Below are 14,711 nucleotides of genomic sequence, written 5' to 3'. Positions count from 1 at the left end.
AATACGGCCTTAGTTGCTAATGCTCCTAAAAACCAAAAAACAAACAAGCAAAGTACACTGCAGAGGCATGGTTGATTATATGAAAATCATATGAAACAATTCTGTGGTGAGCAAGGTTTTCATGTTCAGCTCTACACACAAAATGTGTAATTCTAAAAATATCTCAGCAGTTTCTAACATTAATAATTGAATATGTACAGTACAGCTTGCAAAGTTCTAAAAATTCCTAATTCCTGCTGGTTGGGTGATCGCAGATTCATATTAACTTTAAGTCTATCAAACATTTTGAAAAACCATTCCTAATTACAATTCACACATATGCAAAAACAGCTACCTCAAACTCATAACTCATGTGATATATCTATACTAAATAATTTTGATTAAAAAACTATAGAAAAATAGGGAAAACTGAACTTTATCAAATTATTTACCACAGTTCTAATTTGAGTAGTCATGTGTAAAGGCCTCTCAAATTGTCTGTCACAGGTGGAAAAAAAAAAAAAAGAAAAAAAAAAAGATAAACTGCAGCCATTATCAACCCACTGCAGGATGGAAGCCTCCTCAACAATTCATGCTGAGGGAAATGGACCATAATCTGCCACGCTGATCCAGTGCAGGTTGGCAGATCAACCATATTTAGCAGTCAAGGGCTTGAACCCTGGTCTACTCAAAGAGCGTGTGCTACTGCACTCCCACTCCTGACCACTTGGCTATGGAGGCCTTCGAAGGTAATAGCTTGCAAATTTTGGCTGGCCATGAGCCAATGGTTAACATGCACACAAGGAGATTGTGGGCTTGAGCCTGTGCACTGCCACCAAAAATGCACAGCCCATTGTGAAGCTGCAGTTTGAGGGTGTCTTGAATATAAATGGAAACTTTATCTGTTTAGCAACTTCCTCAACTTAAGCTCTAAAAAAATTTAATTCTATACCACAAATTCTATGCATAATCATAGAGGGCTAACACACATGATGAAACACTTAAGACAGATAGGAAAATACGGCTCTACAGTAGTATTTTCTTATCTGTGGTCCATGTAACTTATGAGAGGGGAAAGCATGGCCCAATTTTATATTACACAAGACTTGAAAGTAAAACAAAGATTTTTTTGCAGTAAGTAAAGATCCCACAAAAAGTGATGAGATACAAGCATACTATAACTATCATATGTTAAGAGTACATATCATTGAATTTAAAAAATAGCTAATATCTTTGCATGTATAATTTAACATTTTTTTGTGGGACATGGCCTCTATCTCAAATATAAAAGTGGCCTCTACTTCAAATAAAGAAGTGGCCCATATTGGAATAAAGGGTTGGCGAACCTTTCTCGAGAGCAGTGCTTTTCAAAGTGTAAGGTGCAGAGGCATTTCAAGTACAGTGACACATTCTTATCTGCATAAGAACTTGAAATATAGTTCTCGCTTCATGGATATGTTAAAACAGGAAATCTTGGTTTCTCAACCTTACAGGTTGAGAAAGTCATTTCCAAGAAGTCAGCTCCTGTTCCTGAAACTATACATATAACTCACTTAATGCCAATTTGCTCATTATAATGACATTTATAATTACCATTGATATTTGATTTATGACATCCTTCACTTCTTATCTTATAATTGTGTGTGTTTTAGCAAGAATCTTCAATTGCAAAATGTCCAAGTGGCACATAACCACAATCACAAATATAGTAATTTAAAAGGACAGTGGGGCACAGGTTAAAGTTTGAGAAACATTCATCAAGAGAATATTATTTAAAGTGCAATACTCACTTTATGAAGTGGCAATACTAGAAATGCTCCCCCACCAGCAGCTTCTATCACAATAGCCAAAAACTTAGGATTTACTGCACAAAAGTTAGAATCCCAGGAATTTTTTGTAATTCTTATATTATCATAACAATGTTCCCGCTTTAATGGTTGACCAAAAATATGTCGAAATTTGCTGTTGCGTACAATACGAAAGGACATCTGAAAGGCAAATGTCATTTATGAAACAGGCATAACAAAGTTAATTATAATTATGTTAAATGAATATCCATTGCTTATTTATGTAATCAGATGAGTGCTAAAATATATTGCAGTTAATATAAAATATTCTGCTTTAAGAAAAACTCAGAAAGTATGGCAACACCCTTTATGACAAAATGAAATGAAATATACAAATTAGGCTTGTTACCCACATTTGAGAATGAGGATATATTTAATGAAACATAAATATGGCAAGAATGTAAATTGTGAAAATCTATGAAACATGCAATCATAAGTTGATTTAAAAATTTGATGCAGATTTAAAAATTTGAAATGGCTTATTTATTAATGTTTTTATACAGGTAATCAAATACAGTAATCAAATTTCCATGTATATTGAGTTCAGTTAATTTTTTGTAATTAAAAAAATAATAAAATCAATAAATAAATGAAGGATATGTTACGGCTCAGCCCCCTTCTCTAAACAGAGGTCACACACACCTGTACAATATTTCAAAATTAAAATTTGCATTTCAACTCTTGAACACAGAGTTCTGTTTTAAATGGATAAACCTGTATATTTCCAACATCATATCAGACTACCATTTACAGTTACACATTAACACAGTCCTAATAATTTTATTCAAAAAATTTTGCATTACAAATGTTTAAATTATACTCTTCTTCCGCATATCCATATCATAGTTTCGATGTTTAATTCTAGGCCTTCTCATATGCTTTCTGATACAGAACATGATACAATAAAGTTAGTCCTTTTTTAAAATTAAAAAAAGTTTTCTAAAATTAAAAAATAAATAAGTAAAAAATAACTAAAATTAAAGTTAGTCCTATTATTTTTTCTAAAATTATTAAATGGAAAAAAACCTTTATTTCATTGCTTACATTGATTTCTGAATTGTGATCAAGTTTTCAGATTATTTCCCTAGAAAACTATCAATAATAAGTGACCTGGTGTTAATACTAACAGTCATAAAATTTACTACTTAGTCAAAAAAAATCTGTTTAGCAGAATAAATTTTATTTACAAAGCATATTAAAAATGCTGTGTGTGTGTGTGTGTGTGTGTGTGTGTGTGTGTGTGTGTGTGTGTGTGTGTGTGTGTGTGTGTGTAAAGCTATTTTTGTCATATTATCACAATGAAGGCAGCATTTTGCTCAAAGCTGCCAACATAATGGCTTTTTGTAGCATCCACAGTAGATGGTCTTCCTCTGCAGTCTTAATGGATAGAAGGCACACATTATGCATATTGTATGCTCTATCCTTCATCAATTGGTTGATGTATCATTTACAGTACTTTTTTGAGAAGTACTCTTGAATAATCTAGTACAACACCTTTGATAACGATGGGCATATTAACTGCTTCTCTAACCAAGGTCTTGCTAAAGCTTCACTAAGTTCAATGATGTCTTGATTTTGGGTTTCTGCCAACTGTTTGAAGATTGTGTTGAAATATGCTACAAAAGAGTTGGTGAAACAGATATTAAGCATGCCACAGAACAGTGGCTACATTTGTATTTTCCTGCTGAATGACATAATGCTATATTATGGTCCATAATATCTAGAACCACTTTGGTTGCACTGTTGAATTTCAGTTATTTCTGGCTTCTTGGATTTTTAAGAGCTCCTTTTTTCCCACATTGTAGAAAGTGGCAAAATAATTTTGTTTCTCTGTGGTTGATAGGAGCATAGTGTTTTCTCTTGATCAAAACAAAATACTGATGTACCTTTGGCTTGTTTTTGGTGGTCAGCAGTTCAGGCGGCATCTGAAGTTTATTACTGCAGAGTGTTCCTACATCTGTCAATTCATAAAGCTTTTTAAGTGGTTCAACTGTAACAGAACTGAAGTAAACCAGTTCCATTAGCAACTGAACATCCAATAAGATGTTACAGTGGTATCCTTCCAAACTTTTAGTTAGTTATTTTAGCAAGGAAATATCCTTTTGTGTCTGTGCTTTTTTTTTTCAAGATATGAACTTGTATCAATCATACATTTTGTTTTCACATCACAAGACAATGTGATTGTGTTTCCACTTACATGACTTAATGGGTATAGACATCCAAAAATAGCATCTCTAAATCCATGTAGTTGTTCATCTATTATACAAAAGGACATATGGCACAGGTTATCTATTTAAATATCTGAATGAAAAGCACTTCACCTGTGTAAAGTTTGAAATTTATTTATTATTAATAGCCTAAAAATCATGTTTCATGGACATTTTCTCTTCCACTTTAGGTGGCACCTAAGAAAAAAAAAAAAAGAAATCTAACATTATCAAAACTTGATAATCATCAAATTATTTTTTGCATTCTTGGTCACTGCATCATAGTATCGAATTAGATTTGTTAGACAATACCACCCCTTAACAAATCCATGCTGTGACTGCAGTATAACTGCATTCTTGTACAGATAGTCCTAAATTATTTCTTTAACCAGAGACTGTTATTTTCCCTGGAACAGACATTAAACTAACAGGTCTCAAATTACTCATATCACCTTGTGATTTCCTTTATGAATTGGGGATACATTTTCACACTCCAGTCAACAGGGTTCTCCCCTGAATCCAAGCATGCTCTTATAATTATGGCTAGGGATTTGCTTATGTCCTTTGCTGCCTCCTTTAATATAACTGGATATTTTCTATCCACCCTAGACAGCTTTTTTTTTTATGTTTAGCTTCAACAATTTCTCTTCCACTTTCATTCAGTTATAACAAAGTAATTTAGCTTGGCAATAGAGTTTCATAAACTGGTAGCATCCCCTCCCCTAAAGAATTCCTCATGAGTGAAAGTAGATGAAAATACCTAATCAATTTGTCAGCAACCAGAACAGAGTCATCAATAGTTAACAGACTGACATCACGTGGCCCCAATGTGATTCAACCCCTTCCTTCTACTATTAATATAAGCATAGAAGTCTTTGCTGCTTTTCTTTGCCAGAGACTTCTTATAATGTGTCTTAGCTTGCCTAACCTCCTTTGTAACTTGATTACAGATTAATTTATATATATCACAGGCTTTTGTATCATCCGATAATTTATATGCATCTCATGACTTTTCTTCTCTGCCACAAGCCTCAACAGTTCATCTGACATCCATTTAGGTCTAAGCCTTGACCAGTATTTCTTTTATAATCCAATGGCTTTATGTTATTTTCACAGAGGCTACCGAAATGTAAATCATTAATAATGTAAACATAATAATAACACAAGTTTGTTATAGACATATTGATTTTTGTGGGTATCACTATTATTTTGAAGTAATCTGTCTAAAATGTTTTAGCAAGTGAGTTAAATAGCTACTCTAAAAATATTCAAATAGGCTTTGCAAATAAAATTTAAATTAAATCTAATAAATGGTAATTAATACTTTATTTGCCTACTAATTTAAGTGGTGGGAGTGGAAACATTTAATTGAATACTTGAATAGCCTAGTTCTGCTGATGCCTGTGAGGGAATTGATGTCTGTATACTACTAGGTCCTTGAGGTTGTCACCGACATTCTCTCAGATATGCCAGACAAGCTGTTCTTGCTACCTGGGAGTCTAAAACGCTGATGGAACTGATATTCGGGTGACACTTAAGTCAAGTGGACCCAATTTCGGCGAAGTCCGGACGGTCTATGACAGCCAAATCCTCTGCTTGCACCTTCACGATGGTGGGACTGTTAGTAATCCTGGGTATAACCTCCATGCACAAGTACATGGTGGGTGACCACCCAGGTGTGAACCAACGTAAGCAGGGGTCGAGGTGTGGCGCCCACACCACATGGAGGAACGCCGCCCCTCTATGTTACCAGGCAGTACTAGGTGATAGATGACTCACATCAACCGGTGAAATACCACCACTTTGCTTATTGGAGGCTTGAAGTGGTGGAACCCATGTTTAGTCTCTAGAGCTAAGTTCCGGCCAACCCTTCCCTATCTCTTCCATCATGCAGTATGATTGATGACTTTTGAGGTTATGATGAACGTCGTGGCGAGATCCAATATTCCTTACATTTCGAGGGTACAGCTCTAAAACGGTTTTCGCAGGCCGGCCGCTAATTAGTACACCGGACCGGACCTACTGGTAACTCTCTAGGAGGCTTCCGGATCAGCTAGTGTATAATCTTGCTACCTCTACTCTGCCAGATAGTGACTGGAGGGAGTCCGAGTAGTGTGTATGCGGGGAGCATTGTCGAGGCCACGTTATATCAAGGATCTGGGTATATTCTTACCACATGTACGCCATATCCAAAAATTTCATTCCTTCATACAGCATGTCCCACCCACTTTTTCTTACTATTGAATACACCATGAATTGTCAAAATAATAGAGCAAGCTTATCTGCGAAAAGATCTAAACCTCCCAAGGACTTCCTAATTCATTTCACAAATATACGTGGTCTTAATTCCAATCTCAACGATGTCCATTTCCACTTGCAGTCTTCCAAACCCCATGTACTTTTTCTGACTGAATCTCAGTTATCAGTTGATTCAACTACTTCTCATCTCAGATGTCCAAATTATTTGCTGTATGATTCCTTTCGCCTCAAAGGTGGTACTTGTGCATATGTCCGTTCTGATATTCCCTGTCAGAGACTTGGCAATTTGGAATCTCCTCTCTTTGATCTTCTCTGGCTTAAAATCTCTCTACCTCATTGTGTCAAATTCATCTGTTGTCTCTACCGTTCTTCCAACTCCACTAATCACTTGGAGCTCTTTGACTTCCTCTCTTTGCAACTTGACTTTCTCCAGTCTAACTTTCCTAACAGTGAGGTAATTTTCCTTGGTGATTTTAACATTCACAACTCCAGCTGGCTTCCATTTTCTAGTCACACCGACCCAGCAGGTCGAGATGCTGAGGCTTTTGCAATTACTAATGACCTAGCACAGATTGTTCATTTACCTACAAGAATACCGGACAATCCTAATCATACAGCCAATACGCTTGATCTTTTTCTCACAAACAACCCTTCTAAGTACAAGGTCGAAGTGAGAGGTCCTTTAGGCACTTCAGATCACAACTTGGTGATTGTCTCTTCTCCAATGGAACCTTTATCTCATGGCTATTCCCAACCTCGTATTGTTTGGCATTACAAGAATGCAAAATGGGATGACCTGCGAGACTTCTTTTCTTCTTTTCCTTGGTCTGATTACTGTTTCAAAACTTCTGATGTCAACGTTTGCTCAGATCGTGTCAGTGAAATTATTCTTGCAGGAATGGAATCCTTTATCCCACACTCCACTTTAAAATCTCGTCCTTTATCTAAACCTTGGTTTTCCAATAAATGTGCTAAGGCTGTCCAAGAGAAGAATGTTGCATATCGTAATTGGCTTGTTTCTAATTCTTCGGTTTCATTTTCTGCCTACACCAAAGCTCGCAACAATTGTAAAGCAGTTATTAATCAGTCCAAACTAGAGTTTGAACAGGCTAAGAGTAGAAAACTTGCTTCTTGCCCTAATGGTAGCCGAGCATTCTGGTCTCTTGCCAAAGCTATTGGCCGCAACTTTTGCCCATCTCTGCTCCCACCTCTGTCCAAACCAGATGGTTCTGTTGTCATTTCAGCCAAGGATAAAGCTGACCTGCTAGCATCCCATTTTTCTTCCAGCTCATGTATTAATGATCTTGGTAAAACACCTCCCACCATTCCTAACACGCTCCATTCAATGCCTCCTGTGGTCTTCCGTCAAAAGGATATCAGAAGGATTTTGATGAATCTTGATGCTAAGAAAGCTCCAGGTCCTGATGGTATTTCTCCACTTGTTCTCAAAACTTGTGCTCCCGAACTTACTCCTATTCTTTGCCGCCTTTTTTCACTTTCTTATTCCAAAGGTGTTTTTCCTTCTGCTTGGAAATTTGCTCATATCCAGCCAGTTCCTAAAAAAGGTGACAAATCCCTCCCATCCAATTATCGTCCCATTGCAATTACTTCTACTCTTTCTAAAGTAATGGAGAAATCAATTAACCGCCAACTCTTAAACTACCTAGAAACCTTCCGTCTGATCAACGATCGCCAGTATGGATTCCGTCAGTGTCGATCCACTGGTGATATTCTGGCTTATGTTACCCATTTATGGACTAAATCAATGGAAAGGTTCGGTGAAACACAAGTAGTTGCTCTTGACATCTCAAAGGCTTTTGATCGTGTTTGGCATAAAGGTCTTCTAAACAAGCTTCCATCTTATGGTTTGCCAACTGTTTTTAGTAATTGGTTATCCAGTTTTCTCTCTGATCGCTCACTGAGGGTGATGGTAGATGGCTCTTTGTCTTCTAACTTCTCCACTAATGCCGGTGTCCCCCAAGGTTCAGTTCTTTCCCCCACTCTTTTCCTCTTGTATATCAATGACCTTCTTCCATTGACCGGAAATCCTATCCATAGTTTTGCTGATGATAGCACATTGCATTCAACTTTCCATTTTGAGAAACCTTGTCCTGCTCAATCAGCTTCACGTTCTCGAAAATCTGCTACCAATTCCTTAAATGCCGATCTTCAGGTAATTCTCCAGTGGGGCAAAGACAACTTGGTTGATTTCAACCCTTCTAAAACTCAGTCTTGTCTTATATCTCGCAAAAAGGATTCTTCTGCTCCTATGCTCATCATTAGTGACACTCCGATTTCTAGGCAAAATGATATATCTCTTTTGGGGATTACCCTGACTTCTAATCTCTCTTGGCACAAGCACATTACAAATATTGCTTCCTCTGAATCTAAAAAACTTGGTTTTCTCTTTCGCTCTCGGCGTTACTTTTCTTCCAAACAGCTGCTCACTCTGTATAAATCGCAAATCCGTCCTGCCATGGAATATTGTTCCCACATCTGGGGTGGTGCCCCCAAACCTCTCTCAGGCTTCTTGATTCCATTCAGAAGAGGGCAGTTAGGTTAATTAATGATTCATCTCTAACAGAGTCTCTCCACTCGCTTTCACATAGACGTAGTGTTTCTGCTGCATGCCTCTTCTACAGATACTTCCATGGGCACTGTTCTTCTGAATTGGCTTCTATAATTCCCGCTCTCTCTTTCAAAACAGTCCGAACACGTGCCGCCACCAGCCAACATCCATTTACTGTCCAACTTCAAACCCACAGAACGAACTTTTCATCTTCCTCATTTATTCATTCAACTGCCGTTTTCTGGAACAACCTTCCTTCATACATATTTCCTGAAAATTACAATCTACAGAAGTTCAAGTCCAATGTCAACAAATATCTTCTTTCGTCTTCTCAACCTCCAACCCAAGCACGGTACTAAGTACTATAGGTTCTAATACCTCTCGTGTTTGGGGTTCTCATAAAAAAAAAAAAAAAAAAAACTATCACTCTGGTTTAATGAAATCAGCTATCTGTTCCTATTTAATCAGTTGTATCAATCCTTGGAAAGATAGACTGATCTGTAAAATACTAGCCACCAGGGAATTTCTCAATCGTAATGACACAGATCTGTTGAGCCTTGATTTGTATATATTGCATTGAAAACTGGATTAGCTGTATCATTCCATGATAAAATATTAGAGGTGCTGCCTTTTAACTGCTACATTACAGACAGCAACACCTTAGTATTTCATGTACTTGTATATAAGATTTTATTACTTTATAATTAAATATGACACTTACATAGAGATAAAAATTTTGTTATAATAAAATCAAGGCTACAGCATCATGCAATAATACATTCACAGGCTGGCTCCCCAACCCCGAAAAACAGCAATGATATTTCAAAGCAGATTTGTTTGTTAGTTAAATCTGGCAACCATAGTGGTGACCTACTGATTGTTTACTTCATGGCACATATATTGAACTTCATAACACATCTTGAAAAATAAACCAATTAAGGTGGAAAATACTAGAACCTTATGAATTTAAAATTAAATTTATAAAATTGGTTCTGCTATCCCTCACCTAAATTAGTTTATTTTTTCAAGGTACATGATGTGAATCAGACACCAGAGAGGTCACTATGTGCAATAACCTTGATTTCATCATGAAAATATTTTTGCTCTATGCAGCAGTATCATGTGTTCAGCAGATTTTTTTCATAATTGTTTAAAAAATCCTTAATGTGTGTAGCAACCTTGACAGTTCATAGTAATTTAGGAGTTATCAAATTAATATGGATGTTTTTAAAATTTCTTATTAGCAAAACAACAAATGTAAAGATTTCTGATTTCTATTAGGATTTAGAATTTTCATATTTTCTATTGCAAACTATGGGTAGGGTGGGGGGGACCATTACAAATTTAGCCTAAAAATTTGAATCAGTGTACAATTTTAAATATGAAATGTATAACTTCACTATTCCATGTTAATTCAAAAAATTATTTTTAAATACTTATATATGATGTAATAATAGTAGCTGTGTACCAATTCAATACACTACATGTCATTTTCCATATACAGTAGGCAAATTGATTCCAGTAGCTGAAAGAATGAAATTTACTATGAATTCAAACAAATAACAATTCAAGAAACTGATCAATGCTGTAATTGTTCAGTGGAGGAAAAGGAAACAGGAAGGAAGAGCAACTGAGGTAAAGGAAGAAAGATCAACATTCCTAGAAATATACATTACACAGAAGTGAACAATGCCAATCTATCATTTTTTCCACATAGCAAAAATAACATGAAATAAATGAAAATAACAGCATTAGCTGTTCACCATTAAGCACCCCTCCCAAAACTATGGCTTTTTTTTGGGGGGGGGGGTCTTTACACAGAATAACTTATGCAAATTCATATTCATTAATTTGCATATGTTATTCTGTGTAACATATGCAAATTCATATTCATTAGGTAACATGGCATAGTTTATCTGGAAAAATAACTGGTCTGCTACAAAAAACAATATTAGAGGGACTACCTATCAGCTGCTAGGTGCTGAGGTGCACAAGTGGGTCCCATAAATACAGCCCTGTTTGTATGTAATACTACAGTATGATACCAAATAATTAAAATACTATATTTTCATAATTATGTAGTTGATAATAAAGCTTAATCATAAATTAATTGAAAGGAACTAATATAGAATGCTTTATGTAGAAAAAATCCACCAGCACCCAGAATCTTTGAGAGGACTCCTCTTTTTAATTGATATTAGTAACTTTGTTTGTAAGGAGCTCTCTACTGTGTTAATATTATGCATTTTTTTTTTTTTTTCAATAAAGTATTATTATTATTAATATTATTTTCTTTCCTTATCCAGTTCAAGAGTATGTACACTTTGTATGTGTGGGTTCTGGAAAGTGCATGTGTAAATTTACATTAAATGTACAAACTGATTTTAAATCTTCCAATATGTGCTGCAATCTCTTATTTGTGTTTCCAGCTAATAGCAGATATAGTTTTAATAGATGTAAACATGAAAATAGCCTTCAAAATCAAAGAGCACATCTGTTGGTTGTTGTCCAAGTTTAAAAAAGCCACAATTCTCTCTATTTCTAATCCAAAACTGAATTAAATCCTAATCTTAAATAGATATTAAGCATATTACTGCATTAAAAAAAAATAAAAATAATAATAACCACAATCCCAATTTTTAACATTGGTTAACCATTTTTTTTTTTTTTTAATATAAGATCATTTTTAGTTTTATTTTTCGAAATTCACTCTAATGTTGGGTAATCAAGTCACATTAATATTTAAAGCATTTAAGTGCAAAAGTTTTAACCTTCATAATTTTTTTTAAATTCCACAAAAAAAAAATTCATTCCACAGAATCTGCCATAGTGAAAACCTAATTACCACCAGTTCAATACAAATTCACAAAACAAAATGGATAATCCAATTCCAAAACTCTCACATAACATTCCTTGCTTCTTGACCATTGGACTTCCCAAATACTTATACACATACTTGCTCACTTGTGCTATTCTCTTTTTCCTCTTATTTCAGTATTTAATTCACACCATTCTCCACTCACTCTCATAACATTTATCTTCTTGGTATTTATTTTCGCTGCAAACCTATTACACCTTCCCTTTAGCCTATTAACCAATTTCTGCATCATTCCTCAAAAACTGTCACCAATGCCACATCTACAAATCTCAATAACCTCCACTACCCCATAACTCTCCCTCATCCATATTTCCTTTATCAAATGCCTTTTAGCCATTTCTTCCATATACACTCAGTGATCACTGAATTGTGACTGCACATCCATAATGGATTATGCCACATAACTTACAGGCAGGTGGCAGTGGTTGCTTAATATGGAGCATGTTTTGCTGGCAAGAACAGGGACCCCCTGGTGCGTATGGACCAACATTTCACTGGTGAGGTCTACCGGCAGCTCTTAGGAGCTTATGTGCACCCTGTCATGTTGCATTTTATCCCAGACAGAAATGGGACCTTCCAAGATGATAATGCATCATATCATCAGATCAAAACTGCACAAATGGTTCGAGGAACACAGAAAAGATATCACCCATTTTGATTGGCTTCCAAATTCACTTGACTTCAATCCAACTGAACACCTGTGAGATTAGCATTAGTTAGTAGAGGCATATGATGCAAGAAAGCAAGCTTATTCAGCATCAGCCAAAAAAAAAAAAAAAAAAAAACCACTCCCACTTCACCCCTCCGTTCGTTCGAAATACCTGTCCAGTTGAGCTTTAAATTTGTTTAGGCTATCAACTTCAACAACAAGTGATGGAAGTCGGTTCCACCAACCAACCACCCGCTGGCCAAAGGAAAATTTCCGCACATCTATCCGACATCTGTCCTTCCTCAATTTGAATTTATGCCCTCTGAGGTGATTATTATGAGAAAGATGAAGAATCCCATTGGCATTGAGCATGCTCAAACCATTCAAAGCCTTATACACCTCTATCAGATCACCTCGCCGGTGCCTAGTCTCCAGACTCTGTAATTTGCAAAACTTAAGCCTTTCTTCGTAAGAGCAACCCTTTGTTCCATTTACTAATCTTGTTGCCCTTCTCTGTACCCGTTCCAGCAGCTCTACATCCTTCTTGAAATGAGGCCTCCAGACCTGTATACAGTACTCAAGATGTGGCCTTACCATTGCCTTATACAAGGGAATAATCACCTCCTTATCCCTGCTAGAAAAATTCCTGTATATCATTGACAAGACACCATGAGCTACTCTTGCAGCTCGTCTGCACTGCTCAGAGAACTTCATATCTGCCTGCACAATTACCCCCAGGTCCTTTTCATTCTCCACCACTGTCAGTGTAGTACCGCAGAGTTGATACGTTGCTCTGGGGTTACTGTTTCCCACATGTAGTACTTTACATTTGTCGATGTTAAACTTCATTTGCCACCTCTCAGCCCATCTGTTCAACCTTTCCAGATCCTGTTGCAGCAGCATAGCGTCAGTAGTGTCCTTAACGACCCTGCCAACCTTTGTATCATCTGCAAACTTGGACATTAAACTTGATATCCCATCATCAAAGATGTTTTGGAATGGGAAGTAAGGCATATGGTCATGCAACCATCATCTGTCTGACACCATGGAAAGCCTTGCAGGCAGCATGGCTGCAGATCCCTACATGTGTCTTCAGAAATCCAGTGGCATTTCCATTACACCTATTGCACCACCCGTTCCCCTCTCGGATATCAGAAATATTGTAGAATTTCATTATGAAAAATACAATGTATTCAGAGGAGGAGGGGGGGGGGGAAAGTGGAGTTATGTTTTTTTTATCAAAAGTTGCTTAAAAGCAAACAGTTCATTCCCAAAGTCTGATCAAGCTGGGAAATGAGTTTGTGTGTTGTGAGATGACTAGTGGAAAACGGGGCTGACAAAGTGAAGGTGTTACAGATCAAATGACCAGGATGTGTTAAAAAAATGCTTTAGGAAACTTAGATAGATCAGCAGTATTACACTATGGGTGGCTTTAATTTAGTTCTTACAGACTGAAAATTGTAGCCCATCAATACATAAAGTAGGATTACATTTTTGAGCGAACCAGATGACTGTTATTTCGGTTATTTACCCATGTCTGATCTATCAGAGTTTATTAAAACTTTCATTCACACTTATGTCCTTTTACGATTGCATTTTTTTTAGTTAAGTAGAAATTTCTTTCCTTACTGTGTTCCTGGTATCAATGAATGGGGCATATAACATTTTTCAAAACAGAATGAGAAGAGAGGAAATCTGTATTAATTAAATTGATTTCTAAGGGAATCTGTATATCAATTATGACAGGCCATAAGAGAATGTATACTTTAACCATGACTAGCAAGACCGCATATAGCTCATCTGTACTCTGAAATCAAGTGGTAATGAAACAATGCCTAAGAAGTAAGAATATACAAAACGAGCAGAATTACAAATAGTACAAAGTTTTCAGAATAACAGAGCCACAATGTATTCTTAACCAATTGTATAAAGAAGTGAAGATGAAAGGTCTTCCACAGTATATCGGATGTATCAGCATCCTGATTATGAATTCTTTAGGACAATCCTAGCAGGTTGAGGTTCATTAGGTTTGGCTTCATAAAACGAAACTACTAGCCATCAAAGCGATATCTCCAGCTGGAATGCATAGGAAGCTTTTGTACCTTATCACCATATACAGTTGTGACCCATATCCACTGATACAGTTGTGCCTCCATACCCACCCATGATTAACCACGGGTGGGTATGGAGGCACAACTGTATCAATTAACCACATTTAACATGTACTACTCGCATGTACAATACAATGCTTCCCTTTATTTTTTACAATGTTGATTTTAAATCAAATAGCTTCCCTTTATTTTTTTACAATGTCGCGTATGTT

The 14,711-nt window shown here is 36.3% G+C and overlaps 1 protein-coding gene across 2 annotated transcripts in view; it reads right to left on the bottom strand.

Moving 5' to 3' along the window:
- The window catches only part of LOC150088725 (coronin-1C-like), a 244,800-nt gene that overhangs the window by 196,309 nt on the left and 33,780 nt on the right, over window positions 1-14,711 (bottom strand). For both annotated transcript variants that reach the window (XM_090369628.1, XM_090369627.1), the window contains exon 2: window positions 1,770-1,967. In XM_090369628.1, the coding sequence (XP_090225754.1) occupies window positions 1,770-1,967 (198 nt within the window). The remainder of the gene's footprint in view (window positions 1-1,769; window positions 1,968-14,711) is intronic.

Source organism: Mastigoproctus giganteus, chromosome 3 (genome assembly GCF_048544385.1).
Source record: "Mastigoproctus giganteus isolate SK-2022 chromosome 3, ASM4854438v1, whole genome shotgun sequence".
In the NCBI taxonomy this organism is placed as follows: Eukaryota; Metazoa; Arthropoda; class Arachnida; order Uropygi; family Thelyphonidae; genus Mastigoproctus; species Mastigoproctus giganteus.
The sequence above is the reverse complement of the archived record's forward strand: the minus strand, read 5'-3'. Positions and strand labels throughout refer to the sequence as shown.